Source organism: Octodon degus, unplaced genomic scaffold, assembly GCF_000260255.1.
Source record: "Octodon degus isolate 3935 unplaced genomic scaffold, OctDeg1.0 scaffold00019, whole genome shotgun sequence".
In the NCBI taxonomy this organism is placed as follows: Eukaryota; Metazoa; Chordata; class Mammalia; order Rodentia; family Octodontidae; genus Octodon; species Octodon degus.
The window spans coordinates 2795906-2822434 of record NW_004524595.1 but is presented as its reverse complement, the minus strand read 5'-3'; the positions used below and the strand labels follow the sequence as shown (position 1 = coordinate 2822434).

Genomic DNA, 26529 nt, shown 5'->3' with positions numbered 1-26529 from the left:
TGGAAAAAAAAAATAGGAGCATGCATCTCCGGTGAGGGAGTTCCACTTTGAAATTAGAAACTGTGTGCATCCAGAAGTACATGGGTCCTTAGGGCAGATAGAGGGGGGAGAGAGGAGTACAGGTAGTTCTGTTATGCAAATGTACCATTCTCCTCTTAGCTAGTTGGAAAGATATGAGAGATGCTTTCTTATTAAAAATTACCAAATGAAGCCAGAGGGCAGGTTGTGATGGAAATGAATGACTTTTGCTGGAAGTTTTGTTTTGCTTAAAACAATTCATTCTTAATTTGATCTTTGACAATTTAATCTCTTAAAAAAAGATTCAAGAGCAAACTATTAGTTTGGGATCTAATTTCACCTTTCAGGGACTCGTTAGGGAGCTGGAAGATGTAAGAGTCTGGACAGAATGTGACCCAGGGATCTCATCTCCTCTAACAGAGCGTGGGCTATGGCCACAATGTGTGACGCCTCTAGAAAAGTAGATTATGTGGATATGGTCCTTCTGGCAGAGACTCTGAATGCTGCAGTGCAGAATGTAGGTGGACATGACAAAGCAGAAGTCGTCTCAGTGAAATGTGAAAGAGACATTTGAAGTCCCCAAAGTGATGCACGTGTTGCTCTCAGAAGGCCATGGAGAAAAAATGGAAAAAGTGGCTCTAAGCAAGGATAACTTTCAAAGAAAGCACAGCCTGGTCATGACTGAGCAGCACTAGAGCTCAGCTGAGATTTGTGGGAAGTTCTGGGTCTAATGAAATGGGCAGGAATAGGACCAAGTGCGCTTCATAGCAGACCCTGTGGCTTTGGATGAGGACATGAGGGTTGGTCCCAGCTCTTCTTTTGCTTTGATGTTGTCTAATGAAACCAAAAGACCCAGAAGTTGAAAGGGGTACAATCTAGGGGAGGAGCTGAAGACCCAAATGATAAGCGAGGCTGTGGGAGGCCACCGCTTGGCATTAGGAGTGATACTTGGAAGGGAGGCAGGAGGACTTCTGAGCCTGCAGCTTCCTCATGTTATCAGGTGGAAAGGGCAGAGTTCATGACGTGTACACACATTTTTACTTCTAGGCTCATGCTACAACTCTCTTGTTTTCTACTTTGTAATTACACATTCTGATTATTCTGAACATGCCTTACACGCTTTGAAGACATGGGTTAATAATTGTGAATGCACCAGGCTTTTATTAAGTTAGGAGCAAATCATCAGGTGAGCTTTGCAAAGAGCCTGATGCTCTACTTCACTTTTCAGTTCTCAGATCAAGCTGTCCACAAGGAAAGAACAATGAGGTCTATGATGTTTGCAGCATTAACTGTGGATGTGATGCTCCCCCGATCTAAACAGCATTTCAAGCATTGTGTATGGCAGGAGAAATGACACACAGAAATAAAGAAAATAATTATTATGCTTTATTTCAGAGAATGTCAGAAAAAAAAATTTCTCCAGCAAACGTTTATTGCGCCCCATCATAGGACAAGGAGAAGGAGATCAGGAAAACATGATCGTGGCCTCTGAGTTCCCCATTGTCCAAGCTGTGAGCATATGAATGCCTTTGACTTTCCACCCATAAGCGCAGTTTTTGAGACAGGGGAATCTGAAGGTGACACAAGACTTGAGTGGTCAGGCAGTGCTGCTCCCAGGCCAGGGGGCTCCTGCCTGGGCATGGAGATTTCACCACACCCTCTTTACTTTTGGGGCAGTGGAAGCTGGGAGACTTAGTTCCCTTGCAACGCCAACAAAGCTGGATTATCCAGGCAGCTCTGGGGAGAGAGGCCAGTGTTCTGCTCTGAAGGGTCGCCCTGGTCTGTGGGACATGCAGGGAAGGGTGTGCAAGACAGAGGGACGAGCGCGTGTGCCACTTTGACTCACCGGTGGATGAAGTGGTTCTCCTCCAGATACTGACAGCCACAGGCAATGTCCCGAGCCACATGCAGAAGGTCCAGCATGGCCAGGGAGGAGGGCTGGCTCTGCAGGGAGACAGAAGAGATCCATGACGGAGCTTTGGGGGTGGGTGCAGGGAGGCTGGGAAACTCTGCTTTCTGCTTCAAGGAGGCCCAACAGAGCCATGGCTCTGCCGGGAAGTGGTGGTGGGCTCTGCTGGCGGTGGCCACACACTAGGAATCTCCTGAGGTATTGAGAGCACAAGCACTCAGGCCCAACCAACCCAGACCCAGAGATTCTCTCTGATAGGCACAGTTTTCATGTCTGAAAGCTTCCCAAGGAATTCTAACACCAGCCAGGGTTGGGGATGCCCAAGCCCAGGAATAAAACAGGAAGTGGATATCCCTTGTTTTGTGTTCTGCACATTTTTCTTTGTAGCCTCCATAAACAGTTTAATGCCCTCCCCTATGTATAAACACACCTGTAAATAAACCAAGGGGAAGTAATGCAGTTTTAAATGCCTTAAATTATTTTAAAAATTTAATTTCCATCAAAACTATTCAGATCTAAAGTGGATTAAAAAAAGAAAAGCTTTTGGATAATAATGGGCAATTAAGAGCCATCTCTAGTTGTTTTGTACAAAGTCTTTAACACGGAAGGAAATGTGGCCCCACCTGTGAGACATATCCTGTCTTGGCCTCTTAGGCAGCTTTGTTGAGTACCATGAAGTCTTTCTGAAGGTGACATCCATTCTTAGTCTCTCTTTTAATTAATCACAGTGCAGGGCTGTTTCATATTCACTCTGTTGTTTTTCGTTCTGTGTTGATTTTACCACATCCCCAAGTGAACTTTGAAGCCCCTGATGCAGGGACTCATCTTTCTCTTCCGTGGCATCCCACATGAAGGTGGGCACATTCTGGGTTATCTAGTGAGCATGGGAACTGGGGGGGGCTAGTTAGTTGATCACACCTCTGGACTACAATTTACCTAAAGTGGTACACTTTGAATATCTAGGCAGAAAGGGGGCAGTGGGCAGTCACATCAAATCCTCAGCAGTGGTCGGAATGAATGTCACCCCAGGGGCCCGTGTGTTACACAAATGATCCCCAGGTAGTGGTATTGGGAGGTGGTGGACACCTCCGAGAGGTGGGGCCTGACGGAAGGTCCTTGGATCATGGGCCGCATGCTCTGGAGGGAGATTTGGGGCCTCAGCCTCCAGTTTCCCTGTGTTCCCTCGCTCATGAGGTGCATGGCTGGGTCTGCCATGCACTTTGGCTGTGGTGTGCCACCCTTGCCACTGGCCCAGAGCAAGGGGGCCACCTAGTCTTGGACTGGAACAGCCAAAGCTGTGAGCCAAGAGAAATCATTTTAAAAAATAAGTTAATGTATCTGGTGTTTGGTTGTATCACATGAAAGTGATTAATATGTTCCTTTATTTCTGTGCTGAACCGTTTAAACCCTAGAGATAGCTGGTAACCCTTGGGCAAACTTCCAACAGGAAATTCCTGCTTGTAGGACTGCTGATTTGCTCCTCCTCCTAAGGCCCAGAGCACTTTCACCCCTGCACGGTACCCCCAAAGACAGAGCAAAAACCTGGTTCTTTAATTCTGAAGTGTCCATAGGGAATCACTCAGCCAGAAAGCAGTAGTATAAATGACACAGTTACAGCATATCACAGGGATAAGACCAACTCACTTCTGGGCCATTAAGATATTCGTTAAAGGGGGATTTGTATTTTATTCAGAGATAGTCATGACCTAGAAGCTGCTTTTGCTGAAAAACAGTCACTCTTCTCTTGGGCCTGTGGATACCTAATAGGTAAGCAAAAGCCACGAAGCTGGACCTTGGTTTTGTATCTGTTTCCCTTGTTATCTTAGACCTCTGGGTCAGATCTTTGCTGCATGCAGGCATGTGCATCCTTAAAGGAGTGTCTAAAAGTGGCAAAGCAAGGGCTGTTAGCCCTAAGTTGATGAAACCTATCTCATCCCCCATCAAGACTGAAGACACCACCATGTGAGATTTACAGGGCCATTCGACTGCCAGTGAATGCCAGCTAGTCTCTGCTCATTGCCCTAAACCCGAGGTCACCTTGGATTCCAGCAGAGCCTCCACAAAACTGAGATGGCTCCAAGCATAAACAGCATCTCGTGGAGATTAGATCGTCCCCTCAAGTAATAAAGATTTCTCCCCAGAGACATCTTGCAAAAGCAGAAGGGAAAAAATGATCAGCTAGGCTTTAGGCCACTTCAGCAAATCCATAAAAGCTGGTGTCACACGGTGGTGCATGCCTGTAATCTCAGTACTAGGGGGCCTGAGGCAGGAGGATCTATGAGTTAGAGGTCAGCCTGGGATACATAGTGAATTCAAAGCCAGTCTAAACTATATAGCAAAACCTGTATCAAACAAACAAACAAACAAGCAATCAAACAGGCTGACCTCATTCTTTTGCAAATGGGCCAGTGAGATCTTCTCCCCTGGAGCTATGTCCCCTTCTCAAGCTGAAGTCGCTACCCTATTTCCTCTTTCATTCTAACTCCATCTAGTGCATATGCCTATGCACTCACTGATGCATCCTGAAATGCTTTCTCTGTGACAAGAATCCCCAAACCTATGTCACTAGGTTCGTCAAGGTCCCCTGTCCTGAGGCATGTTGAGTTTCCCTGTCTTCCCTTTGCAGTGATCTCCTCAGACTTCACATAGCAACAAGCTGAGGGGCTGGCTGCAGACTTAGCCTGCTGGGTTTTCTTGACCCCACACCCAGGTCTCTCCAGGAGCTCTTATAGCAGTGGTTTGGGTCTAGGGGAGACCGAAGGGAATCCTGCAACTCAGGGGTGTGCTTTAGCCCTGAGGAGACAACTTAGGGAGAAGAATCTCCTACTGCTGCCTTAAATTCCCTCGTTCAAGTCCCTGTGTAAAGTCTCCTTTGATCCAGTGGGCTGTAGTAGATAGGGAAGAGAAGGTATTTCTGTATTGAAGGTGAGAAGGCTGCAGAGACACTAAGTGACTCCTTTCCCGGCACACAGCTAATAGAGTGGAGTCCTGACTGCTGTGGCTGGGCTGAAGGAATCTGGTTGGAGGAGGCAGGCTTCAAGTGGTTAAAATTGCGCTGCTTCTTAGGAGAAGGCCAAAGAATGGATGGAACACAGGTGATGAGAGAATGCAACACCATTCACAAGTGCAGCTCAGAGAATGACCTATTCCCATGGTCACTGGAGCTGCCCTGGGCTTTACCCAGCTCCTTCATCCCCTATTGCTCAGCTTCGCTCTGAATCAGGCTTCTCCAGGTGAAAGTCTCTGATACAACAGCCTCACCAGCTTGTTGGGAGGACCCCGCAGAGCCACAGGCCATCAGGGGACCTACAGTTTTCCTAGGGCTGCGACAGGTGAGAAGCTTGGGGTCCTGCCTGTGTGCGGCTTCTCCAGAGGCTCTGCAGTGCTGGGCACTGTGGGAGAGACCACCTGAGCTCCGGGGGAAAAGCCCTTCCTGGGAAGGCAGTCGTTCATCTTGCTGTAATATTAGATAACCTTTCTCTCCTCAGGAAAATGCTTTCTGTTCCAGCCAAAGGACTGTCCTGCCTGCAGCAGAGCCTCGAGGAAGAGCCTCTTCTGAATCTCAGCCTCCTGCACCTAGGATTTCAGGACTGCTGAGGTCTCAAAGGCCCAGGAACTGAGTGCCACAGGGGTGGCATCCTGCCAGGGCTCCCTGCAAATCACCTGCTCCACCAGCAGAAACAGGCAACCAGCAGCTTGTGGTGTGGGATGTCTGAGGTGTTTTGTGTACGTGATGTGTGTGTGGTGTGCATGGTGAGTGCTTCATGTGGGGGTGGCCATGGTGTGCAGGGAGTGCAGTGAAATGACGCGATGGCAAAGCCAACACCTCTCCAAGCAGCACAGGCAGAGGTAGCCTGTAGCTGGTAGTTGCTCACTGGACCAGATCAGTGGCCAAGATGGCACTGGAATCTGGGTTTTATCCCCCACGGGTCCCTGGAGTGGCAATTCCTTTGAGACCGAGATGTTTGTCACAGTATCGTGTGCTATGGACATACCCTATGGGGGCTTGGGGGAGATCTCGCCCAGGCTTCCCTGGTGGGGTAGACCTGAAGATGAAAGGGGTTTGGCAGTCCAGGGCCAAGTGGGTTCTCTGGACAGGAATAGCCAGTCTTTACACTAATGGGGACTGAGAATCAAGAGGAGCAAGCAGCTCTGAAAGTTGTTTGGCCCAGGATTCCTGCGTGTGCATGACTTTGCAGCACTCTTTGCACAGGTCATCTTCCTTACAGGTGTGATTTGTTTGGTGTCCTGGCTTCTGTGAGGCTGCTCCCAAAAGATAATATGTGCTATGGTAATAAAATGCACAGTGATATAGATATACTTTTCCTCCATTTGGGGCCTGCCTCTTAGCTCAGTTGTTTAAGCACCTGCTCATACAAATGCATTCAGGGGCAGGATACCGTGGTTTGATCCCCACCTCCACCTGCCTTACCAGACCTGCCCTTAAGGCAGCCTGAGCCAGCCAAAGAAAAAAAACAAAAAACAAAAAACAAAAACAACCCCCCCAAATCCCAAAACTTTCTCAACTTATCCTCCTTTTGTGTCAGAGGTGGAAGAGGCTGTGGCCTGAACTCATGGCTTCACAGCACACCGACCAGCACTCTCCCACTGAACTACAGATTCAGCTCTCTCCTTCTTCACCTCATAGAGATAAAGAAGCACAGGATGTGGGGGAGAAACCCTTCCACCTACTGAAAACCAGAGCAAGGATGTATTTTAAAAATCAATGCATGTGAAGATGAACAGGGAAGATGAAAGAAAGAAGCAAAGAATGCAGATAGGGAACACAAAATCTAAAAAGCAATCAAAATCTGTTTGGAAAAATGACGAGAAGTTCATGCTTCTGGGCCCTATCGATTGCTACTTCTTTATTCGCACTGAATTTTCTTTAGGAAGAGATGTCCCTTCATGGATTTGGAGCCAGCACTGGTATGGGAACAGCCAGGAACATAACAAACACAGTGCATGGTGAAGCTTCTCCCCTGCAGATGATGACCCTGTAGGACCCAAGGCGCTATCTGCGCACTGAGTGTCCATTACCTACAGGTGAGAATCGCCGTGTGTGGAATACATATAGGCACAAGTGTGGTTAATGACCTATATCTTTAATTATGAGGTTACTGACTTATTAGTGCTTTCACTATTATGGGCTGAATCAACAAATACTAAAAGACACCTATTGCTGTAGTGGGCATACAGTAAGCCCTCAATAAACACATGCTGAACAACTACAGGTTCTGCTTTTTTTTTTTTTTAAATTAAAAGGGACCTGTGTTTTTGAAAAGGTGCTGCTTATCCTACTGTCCTGAGAGTTACATATTTGCCAAGAGATGGGCCCCCAAACTCCCCTTGCAGGATGGTTTCTCTCCTCTGCATGCACAATACTGTCTTTCCTCAGACCTGTGTCTCTTCTCACAGCACGATGCCACATGTCCCCCGTGGGACCTCTCTCAGCAGCACTGCTAAGAGTCTCAGGGCATGAGGGACCCAGCTGCCTGGGGTTGGGGGTGAGCTAGAGAAGCTGATGCCCAGGCCTTGGCAGAGATGCCTGACAGCTGGCAGGAGTCACTCTCAGCTCCCAAAAGGACCATTTGGATGGGTAGCAGGGAAGGCTAGAAAAAGCACTGAATCAGAAGTCCCAGCACTGGGTTCTAGTCCCAGCTTTTCCACTTCCTGTGTGGCTTTGCCAAGTCAATAATCTCTTTGGGCCACAGTTTCCTCATCTGTAAAACGCAGGTGAGCCTGCTGTGTCCACGGCATAGAGGAATGCTGAACGATGTAGAAGTCGTGAGGGTGACAGCGTGATCAGGGTGAGACAGTGATCACTGCTCCCAGCCTCCTGCCAGGGGTGCTCCCTGCACCTCATAGCTACCCTAGACTCTTCTTAGGGGTTCAGACAGGTCATCCCCAAACTTGCAAAAAGAGCTCCTAAGGCAGAGGTATTTGAAATTGAACCTGACTGGGATTGGAGACTGGTGCAGCCATGACCTGCCAGCGTTTTCCCTCCACTTCCAGTCCCTGCAGTGTGGCCAGTCTAGGTCTTCTGTGGCAGAAAGGACGTCTCTACATCCCTGGGAGGGGTGGGGGAGGGCACTGCTCTGAATGCACTCTGCTTCCTGTGGTGACTCCTAAGGGGTCTCTCTGGCTCCTGCTGGTAGTGAATGGGGCCTCCTGAAGGCCTAGCAGGGGTAGGAGTTGGACTCTAAGCAGCTGTGAGTGCTGTTTTATAATTTCAAGAAACTCTGAGATGTTCTAGTCCAACACTTGGGATTCACTTGGTGGGTGCTGACGGTATGGGGGCGGAGCTTCCTAGGCCACACAGCATCGGATGACCCCACAGGGGCTGTTCCACCCCAGGACTCCCTTTTCTTAGCCGTAGCATCTCAGGGGCATGCTAAGTATTCCATCACGTTCTTTTCACAGTAGAACTTCAAGGTTGGGATGTGGGGTGCTATCCCTATTGAGAGACGACGTCGGGGGTTTATAGTGAGTGGATGGAGCACGACTCCCAAGTTATTCAATTGAGTTAGCGGCACGGCTGGCGTGAAAGTCCCTCTCCCAGTTTGTCTTGAGCTTGGTATTCTAGAGTCAGGAGGCCATAGACAGGGAGTCAGGCCACAGAATCCATCGTATAAGCCCCGCACAAACTCTCTGGGCCTGGGCCACAGCCATGCTCACCTCTGTGCACCCTGTCCCAGCCCAAACGTGCATCTGAGCCCAAGGGTGCCACTTGGGTCCCCTACCCTAGCTCCTCAACCTCTCACTCACTGGGCGAGGGCGTGTCTCCCGGAGGAAGGACTTGAGGTCTCCGCCTGCCATGAGCTCCAGCAGGATGAAGCGGGGCAGGGCTTGCAGGCTCACCCCGATGCAGCGCACGATGTTCTGGTGGTTGAATTTGCTGCAGGCAGAGGGATGCAACCAAATTTAAGGGTGAGTGAGGGAAGCGGGATACACAGTCATGCTCTCCGCAGCCGTGCTGTGCAGATGCACTCTGTAGATATGGGGCAGTGGATCCCCTGCCGAGCCCGGGGGCGGCCTCCCCCACTGATTAGGTGGGAGCCGGGTCAGGCTGGCCTGGAGCTTGGTGTGTGGGAGAATAGGGTGGGAGGGGAGGATGTTGTACAGGTCCTGGGCGAGGAGGCAGGGGTGTGTGTGTGTGTGTGTGTGTGTTGTACCTTTTAGATATCGCTGCATGAATTCTTGGTTGAATTCTCTGAGGAAGTCCTCAGGCAAAAGCTAAGAAACTTCTAAGGGGGATTTTGTGAGACCTGCCAGGTGACAGCATGTGAGACAGAGCCAGGAGGTGGGGACAGAGCCAGGAAGTGGGGATGGGCTCAGTGGTCCATGCTGTCACTTGTAGATTGCCGCTACATTGCTTATGGGCAGAGACTGGGTTGGGACAAGAGACCCCAAGAACTGGGTTTTCATGCTGACATGATCCTAGGAGGATGTAGAGGGTAGTGGGGCTGGACTGCTTCACATGGACATGCACAACACACACACAGACACACACTCCTGTCTCCTGGCCCAGAGCCTGCACAACAAGCTACACACACACGCACGCACACACACACCCACACGCAGAGAGTTGAGAGCCTGGGTGGCTAGCCACTGAAAGCTAATGGCTCATTATTGGCAAATAATCAGATCGAGTGAGTTGGCTTTTCCTTCCATATAATCTTAACTTTCCAGGTTTTATTCAGTAATCATGCATCATGGACACAATCTGAAAATAAATGCTAATTTTAAATTAAGACGTTGTCCTTGATGCATATCCTCCTGGGTATCTGGGGCTCACAACCACCTCTCTCGCACTGCTATGGCCCTGCCACCTACACTACAGGGACACCCCAAGTCCCCCCACAACACCTGTCAGGGTATTTGATGGCTTCCAGTAGCCATGAGCTCACCGGATCTTGAGGAAACACATCTGCCTCTTTCTGAGGGGATGAACTATGAGAGTAGCCACCCTCGGAGACCTCAAGGCCCGAGATTCTTAGCAATATCTGGGTCAGAGCCACACACTGAAGGGTGCGGCCTGCAGAGCCTCGACCCTGCTCTGGTAGACACAGGGTGGGGTGGTCCTCTGTCCTGCTAGAGGCAGGATTGCTTTACACCTTCATATGGACAAACTGGGGTGGGCAAAGGGCATTGGTTCTGAAAGAGTCCCTTGAGAAGCAAGAGCCCATAGGTTGTCAGCTGCAGGCAGTGGCAGCAATCTGATTATGAGGCCTCACCCAGCATCTCCTGAGACAACCACTGGGGGCTTCTACCTTGTAAAATGTGCCATGAAGAACAGGAGCCTTCTCTGGGGGACCCCAATGCCCTAGAATCTGTTAGAAACATCCCTGTGTTCTTTAGGAGATGGGGCAGCAGCTGGAGGTCTCTGGCTTTACCTGATGATCAGAGCTTCCATGAGGAAGTCTAGTTCGTCCTGTTCTGAGCACACTTCCGGCAGCGTCTGGGCACAGAGGGGGAGGGTGGGAAGAAGCTTTGAGTTGAAGGTCATGGTCTCCGGAGAGACCAAGGGCCAAGGCCAGGCTTGAGAGGAAGCCACCTCTCACCTTTACAGCCACTTGCAGGGGGCTCGGATCATTGGGCATCCCAGACACCTGGCCTTCGTACACCTCCCCAAATGCACCGTGGCCTAGACCCCTGCACAAGGAGAAGGCAGAGTTAGGACATCCACAGCAAAGGGGCAGCTGGAGCCCCGAGGCCAAGGGTCAGAGGTAGCAGATGCATGCAAAAGGCAAGGGCTGACCTCCAGCTTGGGAGCAGCACTCTCAACCTGGCCTTGTTGCATGACCCTGGGCATCTATTTCTTTATCTGAGATCTGGTAAGGAATGTTCTGGCATGGTTTGATTGTGTCTACTGAAGTGTTTTTTTTTTTTTTTTTTTTTGTTCCTCGAATGCCTTCAGGGCACTTTTGGCTCGGGGGAGAGTTGTGAGGTTCGAACTCGAGCAACCTGAGGCTGACAGCTTTGTGGAAGCAGCCACTTAAAGGCCTGAGCTAGGGCCAGGCCCCCTCTACTGAAGTTTATGTGTTGAAAATTAATCCCTTGGTGAGATAGTAGGAGGAGCTTAATTCAACTATGCTGTATAGAGCTGGAGCCTTTGGAAAATGATTAGGGTTACATTAGGCCATCTAAGAGATGAAGGCCATCACTTTATTAGCATGGGGCCCTGTGATTGAACCCTGGTGGAGACCAGAGCACACAGATACCCTCATACACCTGCTAGGTGACACCCACCACCGTCCCCACCAGATGTGGCCCCTCACCCTTCAGAACTGTGACTCAAAATACTTTTCCTTATAACTCATCCAGTCAGTGGTTTTGTGTTATTGGCAATAGATAATAGGCCAGTTGAAGTCCTCACATAGTTCTTGACAATATTCAAACATTTATTCCTTCAGTGAATAGTTGATGCTTCCGTCTTGGAGACAGTGGCATGTCACTGCTATGGGTGTCACTATGAGTGACAGAGGAATGTACTGTGTGCTCTCCCTGCTAAATGAGGTGTACTCAGCACCCCCACATGTAGGGGAGGGACCAGGAGTCTTCCAGGAGTGAGTGCTTGAAAGATCTGGTCTCCTCTTGGAGTTCCCCCCTCATTGCATAAACTCCTGAATACATAGGATGTTAAAATAAACCAACACCCCACGTGGCCCTGAGCTCTGAACCTTGATCCCCTGAGGAGCCCAGGCTGGAGTGTCTTCTGGCTTCTCATGGCAGGAAGAGTCCATGGTGCTGGAATGACATACGGCGCCCTGGGCCACCCCTCCACTCCCTCTCCCACTCACCGAATGAGGGTGATGTTTTTCCGCGGCACCTCTTTTAGGTCACTGATGGAGGAGGTCTTGCCAGCAAAGCAGTAGTTAGGGTTGTAGTCAGTCATGATGGTAGAGGTGCGGAGCTTGCTGAGCTTGTACTCAGGGCTCTGCAGCTCCATCTGCATGGCTTGTAGCTCCTGGTGCTTCCGGCGGTACACTGCAGGCAGATGGAGGTCAGCTGCCAGAGCGGCCTGGCTGACAGCCTGGCTCTTGAAGGCCAGCACAGGCCATCTCTTCCAGGAAGCCTTCCTAGATTTCTAGCCCCTTCTCTGAGCTCTAACCACACTTGCAAATGCTAACAAAATAATTGTCCACGTGAAAGCACTCCTTTAAGTAAAACAGCATGTAAAACAAATGTAAAGCTTTAAGTAGCATAAATGGAAAAGATTGTATTGTATCTTACAAGGGCAGGGGTGAATTGGTCTGGATCCTCCTAGGAGCAGACCCAAGACCTAGGATTTTGTCAGGAGAAATGCCTACAAGAGGAAAAGGGGAGGGAGCTGGAAGGCTGAGACCCACCAGGTCGCATTACAAGTCTGACCCTGTATGAAGGAGAGGAGAGGAGGTTGGGTGGAACCCTCAGTGTAAGGATGCTTTGGGGAGGTCTCCGGGAGCTCTGGGGCTACAGTCAGCCATCAGAGGGGTGTTGGCCTCCCAGGAATGGGCCAGCCCAGCACTTCTGCAGTGCCCAGCTGTGGAGTGGGGCTGTCCCTGGGTCATGGCCAGTTGTGCTTCTGACAGTCAGAGGTTGCCAAGCCATGTAGTCGGAGAAGCACCACACAATGAGAAGATTGCTAAGCTGGCATCTAAGGACCTGGGCATTAATTTCACCTCTTGCTGAAAAGCTGACTGATCCTGGCTAGGTCGCATGGGATCCTAAGACCTTGATTTCTTTTTCTGGACAGCAACTCCTGCCTGCTGCCCAAGGCCCCACTCCCACTCCCCACAAGTTGTCATAGTGAAATGCACTCCCTGACACTAAGTGGCTCTGTAGCATTCTAGGGAATGCCACTATGTGAGTGACTGTCATCAGCACCCTTGTTATACATGGGGGTGGTCTCTACAGCTGACTACTACTGCAGGAGGAAAAGCCTGTGTGGAGAATGGATCCTGCCTGGGAAGCCCAGCCCCAGCACTTCTGGGCCAGGGAAAGCTCTGCCTTTGGTCAGCTGCTATGTGCCTAGTCACAGCCTGTCTGAAATGTAGCCTCCTTGAGCACAGGCTTTTCTTTCTTAGTTTGAGGGGGAAAGGAAGACAGGGTAGGCACAGAGGGTGAGAAGGAATGCGAAGGGGCCTCAGGTGTGGAGTGGGTGAGGCTGATACCAGGAGTAGCAGAAGGAAGTGGAAGAGTGAATGAATGAGTGTTTGGATCCTTGCTCCACCCCTTTCGCAGGAGTGACTCAGAGTCCCAGCATAGGATTTAATGGTCTCAAATGTAAATCACCAGGCATGCAGCAAGTGTGCAACAAGTGTGAGTTCTTATTACCTGTCCCTTTGAAGAACAGTGCTATGTGGGGACACAACAGGTGCTGCCCTCTCCCTGCCCACCGAATAGTCCCCCCGCCACCCCCCACCCCAGGGATAGCGGCTGGGAGCCTTTCCCTCTGCCTTTCTTCATGTCCCTGCCCCTCAGTCCTGGGCATCTTACTGCCAGCAATGGCGTGGCTGGCCCATGCTGAGCTGGGCCTCTGCAACACTGGCAGCCACTATGGCTCACAGGCAGAAGAGAAATACACGGCAAACTGAACACATGGTTCTCTCTGCTTGATGGCAGTGGCAGTGCAGGTGGTGGCCTGCTGCTATTCCAGGATCTGTGGCTACTGTGGCCCATGTGGGCTGAGAGCGAGGTCCCAGGGTGTGTGCCTGGGGGGCTTTAGACCCCTGTCAGCCACCAAGGAGCAGCCCAGCCCCCAGGAACACAGGAGAGGCCACACCTGGGCTGAGGCTTAGGATCTGGGCTCTCTGGGGATACTGCAGTTGCTCTGGGGTTGGAACATTGGGAGCTTCTGCTCTGCTCCGCCGTAGTCATCACCCCCTCCCACTCAGGGACTAGGAAATAGAATGATACCCTGGCGTCCATGGTGCCACCTGAGATACTCTTCATCTTTTCTAGATCTGTCCCCTTTGGAAGTCCCAGGGCTCTGGCACACTCACCTATCATGATGCCAGAGAAAGCCAGGACAAGGGCGGCCACCAGGGCAGAGGTCACCACAGAGAGGATCAGTGAGAGAGGCAGGTGGGGTTCTGGGGTGGGTGACACTGGAAGACAGGTCCGGACAGGGTGCTCGCTACAAATTGATTCTCCTCTGAGCCACCTCCACCCCGCTCCCCTCACCAAGCCAGAGAGAGGCTCCAGCCTCAGTCAGGACAAAAGCCACCTGTGGCTTCCCATCTTGAGTTTTCAGGGGACCTTGGGCACAAAGCAAGTTCATCTTGTTCTACAGTTTCACAACAGTAGCTTTGGGCCAAAGGGAAAGTTTAATAGGATGAATATCAGTTCTGGATGTTCTAAGACATCAACAGCTGAGCACAGGACGGGGGGACAGGAGCAACAGAAGAGCATGTAGGAGAGGTCTGGGGACTGAAGGGATTCCACACTCTCATGACTCAACAACAGAGTGGGCCCCATCAATACCCTGAGAGGCTGAATAGTTCTGTGGCCCCAAAGCCTCAACCCAGGGAAAGGAAGGCAGGGCCCAGCGTGGCCTCTACTGGTGGCTCACATAGTGGCATCTTGCTTGTTATGGGCCACCAAATATCAAAAGCCACACTGACACCCAGAACAAGGGACAGGAGGGGTGGAGGCATATAACAGTATCTGCACAGTCAGAATGATTGGGCCTTTTCATCTGGAGAAGATGTACAGGGGGATGGGGCGCTGTCACCAAATCCTCATGTGAAAGGCTGTAGTCAGTGAGGAACCACCAGAGGAAGCTCAAAGAACAGGGTTCCTGTTCTGCAGCCTCCTGATATAATGAAGTGCCTTAGGAGGGCTAGTGTTCCTGCCTCTGGGTGTCTGAGTAGAGTTGGGATGGCCTTTGGTGAAGTCAGAGGTTTTATGCCTTGGGTGGGAGTTGGCACTCCTTCGGGAGCTATGCTCCCACTTTCCTAAAGGGCCCCTCCGCCCCATTGCCAGAGCACCGGCAGGAAAGGGACTGGACACTTATAAAACCAAGCTGGAGGTGTCCCTGAACACTGAGCATGGCCTCTCGGGCTCTGTCCCCTTCCTCCCTCCCTATCCCTGCCCCCTTACCAATGCAGGAGACACCGTCCTCCGCCAGCACTGTCCCATGGTCACAGAAGCAGATGACCTTGTGGCTCTCAGGGTCCATGTGACATTCGTCTATCTCACAGTGACTGCAGTTTAGGTAATGCTTAATATTCACTTCCCCATGGCCCTCCATCACTGGTGACAAGGAGGGGGTTGGTCTTAGGCTGGGTCTGCACCCTGCTCCCTGCCCTCAGGCTCACTGTGTTCCCTGATCCCCAATCGTAGTTCCTATCGCCAATGGAAACAGCTCTGTGCAAGGAAGCCTTACTGTGCAGCTGGTAAGGGCATGCACTTCCATGGGCCGGGGCAGAGCCCCGCAGAACCTGAGGCTGGCCGCCAAATTCTCTGGGACTAGCCTTCCTCGTTGCCTGTCTCTGTGTCCACAGTAAGTCACACATCTTGACTTCCTGAAGACATGGTGAGATAAGGCATGGGATGACTTGCCTGAAAGGGACCCATGGGTCCACGCTGTGTCCCTGACACAGGTCTGCAAATTTGAGGCTTAGCTTGGTGGGAGAACTTGCCTAAGGAAATTTGTTCCACCACCCAGCAGAGGGAGGTACCTTTTAAAGCTGGGGTGTACAGGATGCCCAGGGGACTGATGAAGGAAACCCCATCTTCCCCATCCATTTCAGGGTCATTGTTTGAGGCTGCATTGCCACCTGTGGCAAATCAGAGAAGCACTGAACACGGAGAGGCGGATGCCAACTGTCCACACACATGCGCATCAGCAGGGCATGCAACTCTGGCCCAAGCCAGGGGCCACTGTGGACCTCAGGGGCTGGGGAGGTAGGGAGGGAAGGGAGACTCTGGGCACAGCGGCTGCACTTGGTCTTGGCTCAGTGGATGCAGAGGGTTTGGGTCACTCTCCTCTCCAGGCTAGGGCCACTCCCTGGGGAGTCTTCAATGCTCTGCAGAGGCTCCAGGAGGAGGTGGGAGGCATGAACAAGAGTGTTTGTGTCCTGGTCTCCCCTGGCCAGGTCAGACCCCTGGGCTGCTTCCAGCATTGGCCTGGACAGCTGTTCTGAGGAGTTGCTTGCCAGCCCCACTGCACTGCCAGTGTTGGGGCATGGCAGATAGAAGAGCCCTGTGCCTTCAGGCTCCTGTCCCTCCTTTTATCTGGTTATGGGTTATTGTTGGGCTCGCCCCCCACAACCCTGGGCTCCCACCCACCCAGGGCTGGGGAAAGAAGAACATGTGGTTAACACAAGCTTCTCACGCAGCATCAAAGCAAACACAGACACAAATGTCACAGTGCAAGCATGCAGTGTGTCCTAATCTATGGGAGGGTGGAGCCGTTATCTCTCAGCTTCTCAGCTTCAGAAAGCCAGGGTGGGGGTGGTCAATGGCAGGCCACTGCTGGGGGGCTGGGCTGGGGCTGCACGCAGTGGCCCTCAGGAATAGCTCCTCTGGCAGTGGGTGAGCTGGGCTGGGCAGGTAGAAGAGGAGCCTGGGCAAGGGCCACATGGTCCCTTAAGGAGCTCAAGCCCTGAGGCAGGTGTGGGGCTGGGGGGGTCTGGCCTCCACAGTTCTTAAGCTAGTAAGCCCTTACAATGGCTTCAATAATGGTCTGGGGAGCCAAAACCTTTTTATTTTTGGCTCTGAGGATGAAGGATCACATGGGATTTTGATGTTGTTAAGGGAGCCGAGAGGCAGGATGCTGGCTCGGGAGCCAACACCCTGCCTCTGGCTGGCCAGCCAGGCCAAGGGGAACGTGCAGTGACATTACAGGATCATAGGCCATTCTAGAGGGGGGGGGTATTGGGAGGGTCAGAGGGGCTGGGAGGGGCAGAGAGGGGTGCCTAGGACTAAGGTGGGGGGAGTGACACCTTGAACACGAATCATCTTTACCTATATATCCTCCGCCTCCTCCACCTGAGGAGCACCCCCCGCCACCCCCTCCGAAACCCCCTCTTGTCTCCCACCCCCACTTCTTCATGGCCTGGGGGCAGGCATGTCCTCCAGTAGCGCCCTCCAGCAAAGATTTTCCAGCCCAGAGCAAGGAAGTGTTATCATCCCAGCCACCTCCACCACCTGCAGGGAGAGAGGAGAAAGTGTAGCCCTGAGGATGTCGGTGAGGTAGGTAGCAGGCTGTGGGGTGCTTAGAGGGGTGATCCCTCAAAGAGCACCTCCCTGGGGCTGTCATTGTGGAGGCCAGGAGCTGCAGCATGCACAGCTGGAGGGCCACGATCAGGCCCAGGGCCAGGCAGACCTAGGCCACTGCTGGTCTGCACTGAGCCTGCCTCTGCCCCAGCTTCCTGCTCAGAAGCAGGGAGGTAGGCAGGAAGCATGGCCCTAACTGCTTTTTCCCTTCCCCGCTAGCTCCTGAGGCATCACACATTCCATTTGGTGACTGCTTCTCATCTTAGCAAGAACTTGGTCCCAGTGAACTGTTTAAGGCCTGCAGAGGTCTCTCATGAACCCAGGACCAGACACCGGGAAGCCCCGTGAGCTTTACAGTGTGCTGGCTGTGAAACCCTGGGGGTGAACCTCTCTATTCTGAGCCTCAGTTTCCTCAGTTTGAGAATAAGGAGACCCACTTTATGGGGTGTTACAAGTAAGACAGGAAGAAGAGATGGGAGAGGAGAGAAGAAAAAAACACACACACACACACACACACACACACACACACACACAGAGAGAGAGAGAGAGAGAGAGAGAGAGAGAGAGAGAGAGAGAGAGAGAGACTCCACAAACCACCATGTGTCAGGACCCACAGGAATCTTATGGAGCACATATTTGCAGGGACTTTGCTCCCAGGCTCAGCCTGTTCTGGGTGGCCTTAGAGCAAAGATTGGGAGTTGCCCCAGAAGCAGAGAAGTCTGGAAGTATGTCACCCCAGTGACAGTGGTATCTGCCGTGTCCCCTTATTGTCCTGCATAGCATTTCACAGACATCTACTCCCCAAAATTCTAGAAGGTGATGGTGGTGGAGCTTGGAAGCCAACGCAGAAGGTCTGTTGGTCTGGAAGGGCCTTCTGGGAGGACTCTTGCAGAGGTTCTCTGGACCCAGAGGGGCAGTAGAGGGACATGCTGGGGGAGAAGCATCATAGAGGGATAACCATGTGCTAGGAAGAGGGAGCCCGGTCCAGAAAATAAAGCTCGGATCCACACTGGGGCCCAGCAGAGCTGAGTGAAGGCCGTCGGGCAGGTATGCAGCTTGGTCAATGGAGGCACTGCCAGGCTGAGTACGGGCTGCACACGGCTGGCTGCCACAGTAACCTCCACATGCTGGAATCCTGCTGGCCCCCTCTCCTCTGATACTGCATCTTAGGGGCGACTGACTATGTTGCCTTCAGGTGCCTGAGGGCACTGGTGTGGGCAAAGGCCACACAGTGCCTGGGAGGTTTTGGGGGTAGGGCAGGGCCATGGGGCTTTACCTGCGGCTCCGGAATTGCCGTTCAGCCCCAGAACCGAGGAGTTATTCTCCAGTCTCTCTGGGTGGAACATGTCTGTCTTGGCCCCATAGGCCCTGCCGCCACCGCCGGCTGCAATGATGAGGGGCACAGGCACTCCATCCTTCATCTGGCCAGAGGAGACACCCAGAGACCGGGAAACTGAGCTGGGCTTCTACTCTGGACACCTCAAGTCCCGGTTTATTTTAATCGATTAATTAGTTAGGTACACGGTCTTGCTGTGCAGCTTAGACTCATAGTGATTCTCCTGTCTCAGTCTCCCAGAGCTGGGACAACAGGCATGCATCACCATGCCTGGTTTCAGAGGCCTGGGGCCAGCATGTCATGTACTACTGAGGATCAAACCCCGGTCCTCGCGCTTGCCAGGCAGGCGCTTAGACCCCTGAGCTATCTCCCCAGCCCCTTAATCCTGGTTTAAATGTATTTGCAGGACAGTAGGGTGACCTTTGGACCTGAGGTGACTTGAATGCCTGAAACTCATGTTCCCATAGCCCACCCTACCAGCTTCTCTCTGAGCCAGGATTCAAGGACAGAAGTGAAATCACTAGAGCAGGGTCTCGGAGGCCACTAATTCCAGCCTCTTTCCTGACACTCCTCAGACTACCTGCAGGGTAGAGGCCCGGATGCTGATGATTAAAAGCATGTGTCTCTGCTCATTCTCTCCTGTCTGCTCTTAGGCTTTAGCTCTGACCCCCAGAAGTTCAAGATAAAGAAGCCCTTAGGATCACTGTCCCCATGGGAGCACACAGAAGGAGGCCCCTGCACATAGGGGCCTGTGGCCAGGCTTTGATGATGTCAGAGAAGCCTGCCTCAGGACAGACAGCTGCCCAGCAAGGACAAGGGACCCTCTGGAGCCCTGAAACAGTCCTGACATGGCGAACATGGACTGGCTGGTGAGTAAGACAGAGCTGCCCTTTCTTGGGCAGCCAGTGCACTTCCTTCTGGACCTCAGCCTCTCGTCTTTAAGTGGGGAATAGAGCATCCCATGGGTTCTCTCCAGGCTGTCCTGAGGCTCAGACACCACAACATAGTGCAGTCCTTGCCCTGGGAATCTGGCCAGACAGAGCTCACCTTAAACACGTAGGTGGCTCCGCCCCCGCCTCCTCCTCCTCCTGCCCACTCATGCACACTTCTGTTCACACGAATTTCTTCTTCTATCACATTGCTCTCTCCAATGCAGACTTTCTGGATTAGTTGGTTTGTCTGTAGAAACAAAAAACATGAAGTTTATGCCCAAACGAGGGTGAATGATGTACCATGCAAACAAACCTGTATGCTTAAAGATAGGATCTAACTCTGTCTGAAATAGCTTATGGTTGAACTAAGTGGGCAAATAATTTACACAAATAACCATCACTATAGGCAGTATTAGGGAAGGACTTTAAGGACAGCTTGGACATGAAATGTCATGAGGAATTGGGTAGGAGAGGGAGGTTGTATGCTGGTTGGTGGTTATCAAAGACTGTCTGCAGCAGGCTTTCCTAGGTTGGGTCTGGAAGGACAGGGAAAGATTTTAGCACAGATTGGAAGAGTTAGATCACTCTAGGCGGGAGCGTCCTGAGCCCAGAGGGCAGGTGGTGAGGGTGGCGTGCGGGGCAAAGCACTAGGGTCTCTTGCTCAGCAAAATCCACCTTTGGCCAGAGATGGCCCAGGAGGACCTGCTAGGGTCATTCCGAGTCTGAAGAAGGGATGACAAAGGCCTGATGTGGGAGAAACAGCTGGAGGAATATAAATCGGGGCAGGGAGAGGGATGACACTTCATAGTCACATCACAACAGGAGGCCTTGAATGCAATCAGAGGAGCTGGACTTCATCTCTGCTCAGCGAAGAGCCACTCAGGTTTTGGAGAAGCTCTAAAGCACCCTGGGAAGAGCCCCCCCCCCAACCCATTAAGGAAGAAAAACCAAAAGGAAAAGCAGCAGTACAAGGACAGACTCAGATTCCATCCCCAGGTCACCTTTGGGCAAGTCAGTCCTCCATGTCGGACATTCCTCCTAGCTAATGCCTCATTTCTTGTCTTAAAAAATCCCCGGTACAGCCCCAAACACTGCTCTTGTCTCCCATGGGAGGAGTGGGAAGATCCGGGGCCCGGGTGCACTGGCTCCCCTCCCAGCCTGAGTGTCTCCAGTCCTCTCATCCTCCAGTCAGGTGTCTGGTATAGCGTTTCACACCTGAAGCGATGGGATAGGTAGCTGTTGCTATTATTTAATTTGGACTCACTCTGGGACCCTTCAGGTTCCCAGCAGGGACTCAGGGATCTGGGAGTCCCTGGGACTGTGCCAGAAATTTCTGTAATGTAGAATTCTAGACTCCCTTAGTAAAGAACCTAATGCTTCAAGAATAGTCACCTGCTTTTGGCGACCACAGCTCAGATAAATTTTCTAAACATCAGCCTGACCTCGGAAGAAAATTACTTTTCCTTCACTTAATGGAAGAAAAGCCAATAAAATATCAAATTTCCATCAAATATGGCTGTGTAACCAGCCAGTGGATACGGCCGTTCATCTTGAGCCACTCCTTATGGCTGAAGCATTCAGGGGTGCTGGCAACGAGTACTACAGAAATTTCCAGATAAACAGCTGAGATGCAATTTGTTTTATGGCATTTTGGATTTAATGATGGAAATAATTTGATATTTTTTAGTGGGTTTAACGTGGATGAAAGACTCTGAATTGCTGCTACAGAGCACTAACATTTCTCTTGTGCATACGCAGCACTGTCTGGGCCAGGGGAGGCTGTGGGGAGGAGGTGCTGCTAATGGGGTGCGGGGGGGGCGAGATGGGCTGCAGCAGGGCTGCGGTGGGGCAGGGAGGAAGGAACGTGGGGTACCAGCAGGGCCGAGAACACGGAGTCCAGCTGGGCTCTGGATGGCTCCTGCCAGCTTGCTGGGCTCCACTGAGCAGGTTACTGCGCGTCCTGGACTTGCCTCTCTTTGTAAGCGAGGGGCTAGTCTGAACCCGCATTGCTAAGACTCCATAAACCCTGCTCCTCGTCCTAGGGGGTGCCTGTTGTTGTTCTGCTCCAGACATCTTTAAATCAGGTGTGTGTGTGTGTGTGTGTGTGTGTGTGTGTGTGAGTCTGTGTGTAACGGTTCATTCTCAGCCTGCATCTAGTTGGTCCCAGCAGCAGCATGTGGTAGAGTTAATGCACTTTTCTGTCTGGTTCACAGGACTCCACATTCTCTGGACTCCCCTCCTACCTCCCTGGCTCCTCCTTTTCAGCCCTCTTTACTGCTGGTTCTTCCTCTCTCTGTCTCTCTGTCTCCCTATCTCCCTGTCTCTCTGTCTCTCTGTCTCTCTCTCTCTCCCCCTCTCTCCCTCTCTCTTTGTCTTTCTTTTCCTTTCTCTCTCTCTCTCTCAACTTACATGTTAGGAGTCCCCAAGCTCATCCTTGATTTTCTTCATCCGTCCCACATCTTAGGCCATCTCAAGCTACCTCCGCTTATGCTGATTTCTGCCAACTGTGTCTCTCTACCCTGACCCTGAACTGTGGTCTCTGTGCTGACTCCCCGAAGCCTCCACTTCTCTGCCCACCCATGTCTGACACTAACTTCCAGGTCATGTCCCCAACTTGCTCCTCCCACACCAATCTCTGGCCACGGGGCCAGAAGCTCCTTCCCGCTAGTGACTCAGGCACAGTTCTTGGAGTCATCCTGGACTCAGTCTTCTTTCTCTCAGTTAATCGTGTAACCAGGCAGGAAGTCCTTTTAGGTTTTATATTCACAATACTCGCAGAGTTCAACTCTTTCCACCACCTCTCCTGTTACATTACTGGTCCAAGCCACCATAGTCTTTTGCCCAGATCAGTGCAATGGCCCTTGAAGCCCTTGCCCTGCTTCTTCTCCCTTGTGCCCATGCCCTCTGTTCTTCATAGTGCAGTTGAGCCGGGCTTTGAATGCACACATCACGTTATGTCACTATGTGGCCCCCCCAGCCTCCTGTGGCCTAAACACATCCTTAGATGGTGTGCTCCACCTCATCACCCGAACCTCATCTCTTACCCACCTCTCCTTTTGCCCACTCTACTCCCTACCCTAGGCACACAGGCACACTCCCACTCAGAGACTTGGCCTTTGCCAGGTTGGCTCTTTCTTCAAATATTTTCTTCTTTTCTGTGCTAAATGTAAGTTCCTTGTGGGCGAAGACCTTTCTTTGGTTCACAAAACAGTGGCTGGAACTGAACACATGGAACAGTGGCTGGCACAGGGGAGGCACTTGATACATATGTTCTGAGTAAGTCCGAATGCACGGAGAGTTGTCCGGACTGTGGGTTGGCCCTTCCCAGCAGGTGACTAGTGGGTGACAGTAGTGATGGGATTTAACAGGGAGACCAGTGCTTTTGTTTCCTATGGGGCATTTGGAGATGTCTGGAGGAAGTTTCTGATGGTCACTTCTGGAGGACACTCTGGGCATCAAGTGAGTAGATAGAGGACAGAACATCCTACAGAGCACAGAATGGTGCTCCATCCCTGCATAGCGAGTTTCTCCAGAATGCCAATGGTACGTACTTCTGCCGACAAAGCCTGATTTAGACTCAGGCCACCAGCTGAGGTATAGAGGAACCAGAGGAGCAGGGACTGTGTGTGTGTGTGTGTGTGTGTGTGTGTGTGTGTGTGTGTTTACGGGGCAGTGTGCAGCAGCTGAGCCCACGCCATGCACAGGTGCTCAGGAGTGGCCACACATGCAGGAAGAGGGACCCCTATATGGGGTGTAGCTCAGCCAGGAAGGCGCCGTTTTATTCGTGGAGCGCGTGCCATTCTCTTGAGATCATCTCTAGACATCATTCCTCTAACGACCTGAGAATGTTTTTCCTTTTGTGATGATTCCGAGGTAGAGGTGTGAACCAACTAGGGAAGACCTATTCTTTTCCCTACACGTCCTGGCTGTGCCTAGCCCCACTGGCAGGGCGGCCGCGCTCTGTTCTTGCCTGAGAAGCGCCGCCTCCTGCCAGTTCGGGAACTCGCCTTGCGCATCTACAACATTTGGCGAGCACACAGGTTGATTAATAAAAATGATAAAGTGCAGCAACCCTGAGGAACAAGTAGATTACAATTGAATTAAAAAGACACGGTCATCTGAAAAGACATAACTGATTACAATCCAATCAAGTAAAAGTCCCTTGCAGATGTCAGTGCAATCTTTCTGCTTAGATGAAAGAATTACATTAGCACTCAATAAATTCCTGTAAAAATTACAGCAGCCTGTAATTTAAAGACTTGATATATTAGAACAGGTTGGAAAGTCTTGATTATAGTTGCTAAATAAAACTTGGAGTGGAGACATTTCTTCTGCGGAGAGTTGCACCCGTCAGGTTTACTCCTGTTCTTTTGTTTTAAGTGAATCTAGTAGGGGAGGAAGGCTGAGCTTCATTCATTCTTATCTGCTGCCTCTTAGGGATTCTGAGTGGATTTTGTGGACTTACACTGCTTTCTCTGTAGTCTCTGCCCCTGCCCACCACCCCCTCCATCTGTTCTCTCAGACAAGTTCCTGGGGACTGAGCTACTGTGGCCACTGAACCCCAGCTGAACCCCTTCTAGGAGGCCCCACTCCACCTGAAGCCTTGTTTTCCATTGAGGCCTGGCCCAGTCAGGATGTGTGCCCCGCAGGATACTGAGGACTGGCCAGCATGGCCAGGGCCTGGCACCCCCAGTACAGACAGGCAAGAGACAAACAACGCTGGATGTTTAGGGTTTGTACAGCTGCCGCTTAGCTCTCGCTGCCGCCTCCTGGGCTGTCTCAGATCCTGCATGACAGTTTACTCCCTTGGATGCTGAGCATCTGGTAGGGTCAGAAACCCAGTGGCAGGATATCTCTGGGATGGCAAGTCTTGTTCAGCTATGGGCTGTAAGCAGAAATGGGTGGGAGGCTATAGAAATCGAGGTCCAGGGAAGGGCAGGGCACAGCAAAGACAGGAGTCAGTGTGTGCGTGAGCGGGGACGAGTGCCTTCACCTCTGTCCTCGCTACTTCCCTCATCTCTAAAAGGTGGCACCTGAGTTTCATAGTACTGTAGCTCTCAGCCTATGCTTTACATTTTTTTCTTTTTTAAGTTTTAAATGCATGATAAGTATATATGAAAGCATTCTTTTTTTTTTTTTTTGGAAAGCATTCTTTTAGTAAAACTTTCAGACATTATTTCTAAAGCACTCTCAATACAGGCCCTCCCCAGAAATAAACCCTAGTATGTACAGTAGATATTTCAGAATTATTTCTGTGCATTTACATATATTTACATGTGGCCAAAACTGTGATTTGGAGCTGGATACGAAATGTTTCATCTGGCATTTTCTTATTTATAATAATAACATAATTAAAGGCAATAGTGCCCTACCAAGAAAGTTCAGGGAGGGAGTTCTAACTCATACTCTGCTGAGAAGAAACACCACTGGTCCACTTAAAGAAAATTCAGTCCTTCAGTTTGAAGGGTAATATGAAACCACCACGTCATCTTTAGCCTGTGTGAGGATGTAAAACTCCAACAGGCAGAGAACACCAGCTTCCTCAGGCACCTTAGTGGCCTGGGAAGGGAAGGCCATTTGCAGCTGGATCTAGAAGCAAGTCCTGCGGACTCTGGGTGTGGATGGACTCCAGGGAGGAGTACGCTGGGTGCTGGTGTCCTGCAAGGGTTTCCCACACAGGATGAGTGTGGAGCACAAGGCCCTGCTCGGAGCACTTACACTGGGGCAGGCATCTTCTCCCTGCTGCCCGACAAGGATGTACAGCACGTCGTCCTTCTCCAGGTTGAAGATGCCCAGCACAGACACACCATGGGACCGTGTCATGGTGTTCTTCCCACCTTTCCCACCAGCGGCACCATAGCATGAGATGCTGTAACAGACAAAGCAGAGCGGACCCAGCAATGGTGTGAAGGCTGATGCCCTTCCTGCCAACCCTGAGGCGTCCATGGGGCCAGGTGCAGAAGCTGGCAGGGAGGGAATCCTCTCCCCACTGCCAGGAGAGCATGCTCAAGGTCAGTGAGGGACGGGGGTCACTTACCTCAATCACAGTGCTAGGAAGGTGAGGGGCTGGGAAGGTATTTGAGAGAAAAAGAGGGAAAGGTAGAAAGTTGAGAGAGAGAGAAAGAGAACGGGGGCCAGGTGTGGTGGCACATGTCTCTAATCCTAGGACTCAGGAGGCTGAGGCAGGAGGATCACAATGAGTCCAAAGGCAGCCCAAAATATATAGTGAGACTGTCTCAAAAACAGATCATCAATAAATCAACCAATCAAACAAACGAACAATCAAACAATAAGAGTTGGGATCATGGTCTCCCAAATACCTAGGATTTTCCCATTGTGGAATTCCCAGTCCAATAGGTCAAGGTCAAGGAATTCATGTGACCATAGACAAACAACAGAACCTCTCTGTTCATCAATACAGTGCAGACAAGAGGAAAACCTGCCCCTATTCATCAAGTGTAATGAAGATTCATGGAATCCAGACACATGAGAATCATGGCCAGCCCAAGACAGGCAGTCGGCAAATACTCATTACAGTAGTGTGAATGGTGGGAACAGCAGTAATTGACTTGGTACAAAGTTTTAAATTCTCCCCCTGAGGTCTAGACACAAGGAGGTGCCACATGCAACGGTTGAGGAGAACATGCTTATGAGCCCAGACTGTTTACTCCCTTCCCACCAGGAACTCCTTCTGGAGCGATCTGTGCGCAGACAACAAACAACCAATCATGATGAGAATAAAAACAGAGCATGGGGATGTGGGAATGTCATCTGCTGCTTCTTAGCTTGTTGAGATGAAGTCAAGCAAGGATGGAGAGGGGAGAGAGAATTCTATTTGTGAGCCTTGTCAGGAGAGCAGCATGTCTTGTAGTCAGTGAGCATCCCAGCTAGCAAACGCTAACCCAAGTCTCCCCAGAGAGCAGCTGCCAGGAAGGGGACCTGGGTGGGGTTTATGTCCCTGTATTCAGATCCCTTTCTGAAAAACTAGGAAGAGAGACAGGAGGCTGTTTTTCCCACCTACATGCATGTTGGCTTGTCCACCCACATTCTGGGAAATGCCCCCATTTTTCTGGGGGTGGTTGTTTCTGGGGGGCTCTCCCAAGGCAGAACACAGGCTCTTTTGCAGT

General features: G+C 51.2%; 1 protein-coding gene across 1 annotated transcript in view; it reads right to left on the bottom strand.

Moving 5' to 3' along the window:
* Alk (ALK receptor tyrosine kinase) overlaps positions 1-26529 on the bottom strand; it is an 854626-nt gene that overhangs the window by 14678 nt on the left and 813419 nt on the right. The window contains exons 13-24 of the mRNA XM_004627384.1: positions 25121-25271; positions 19518-19649; positions 18411-18555; positions 16883-17065; positions 15595-15693; positions 15014-15166; positions 13915-14019; positions 11731-11917; positions 10492-10582; positions 10324-10388; positions 8696-8825; positions 1865-1962 (exon numbers count right to left, since the gene is read on the bottom strand). Coding sequence (XP_004627441.1) covers positions 1865-1962; positions 8696-8825; positions 10324-10388; positions 10492-10582; positions 11731-11917; positions 13915-14019; positions 15014-15166; positions 15595-15693; positions 16883-17065; positions 18411-18555; positions 19518-19649; positions 25121-25271 — 1539 coding nt within the window. The remainder of the gene's footprint in view (positions 1-1864; positions 1963-8695; positions 8826-10323; positions 10389-10491; positions 10583-11730; positions 11918-13914; positions 14020-15013; positions 15167-15594; positions 15694-16882; positions 17066-18410; positions 18556-19517; positions 19650-25120; positions 25272-26529) is intronic.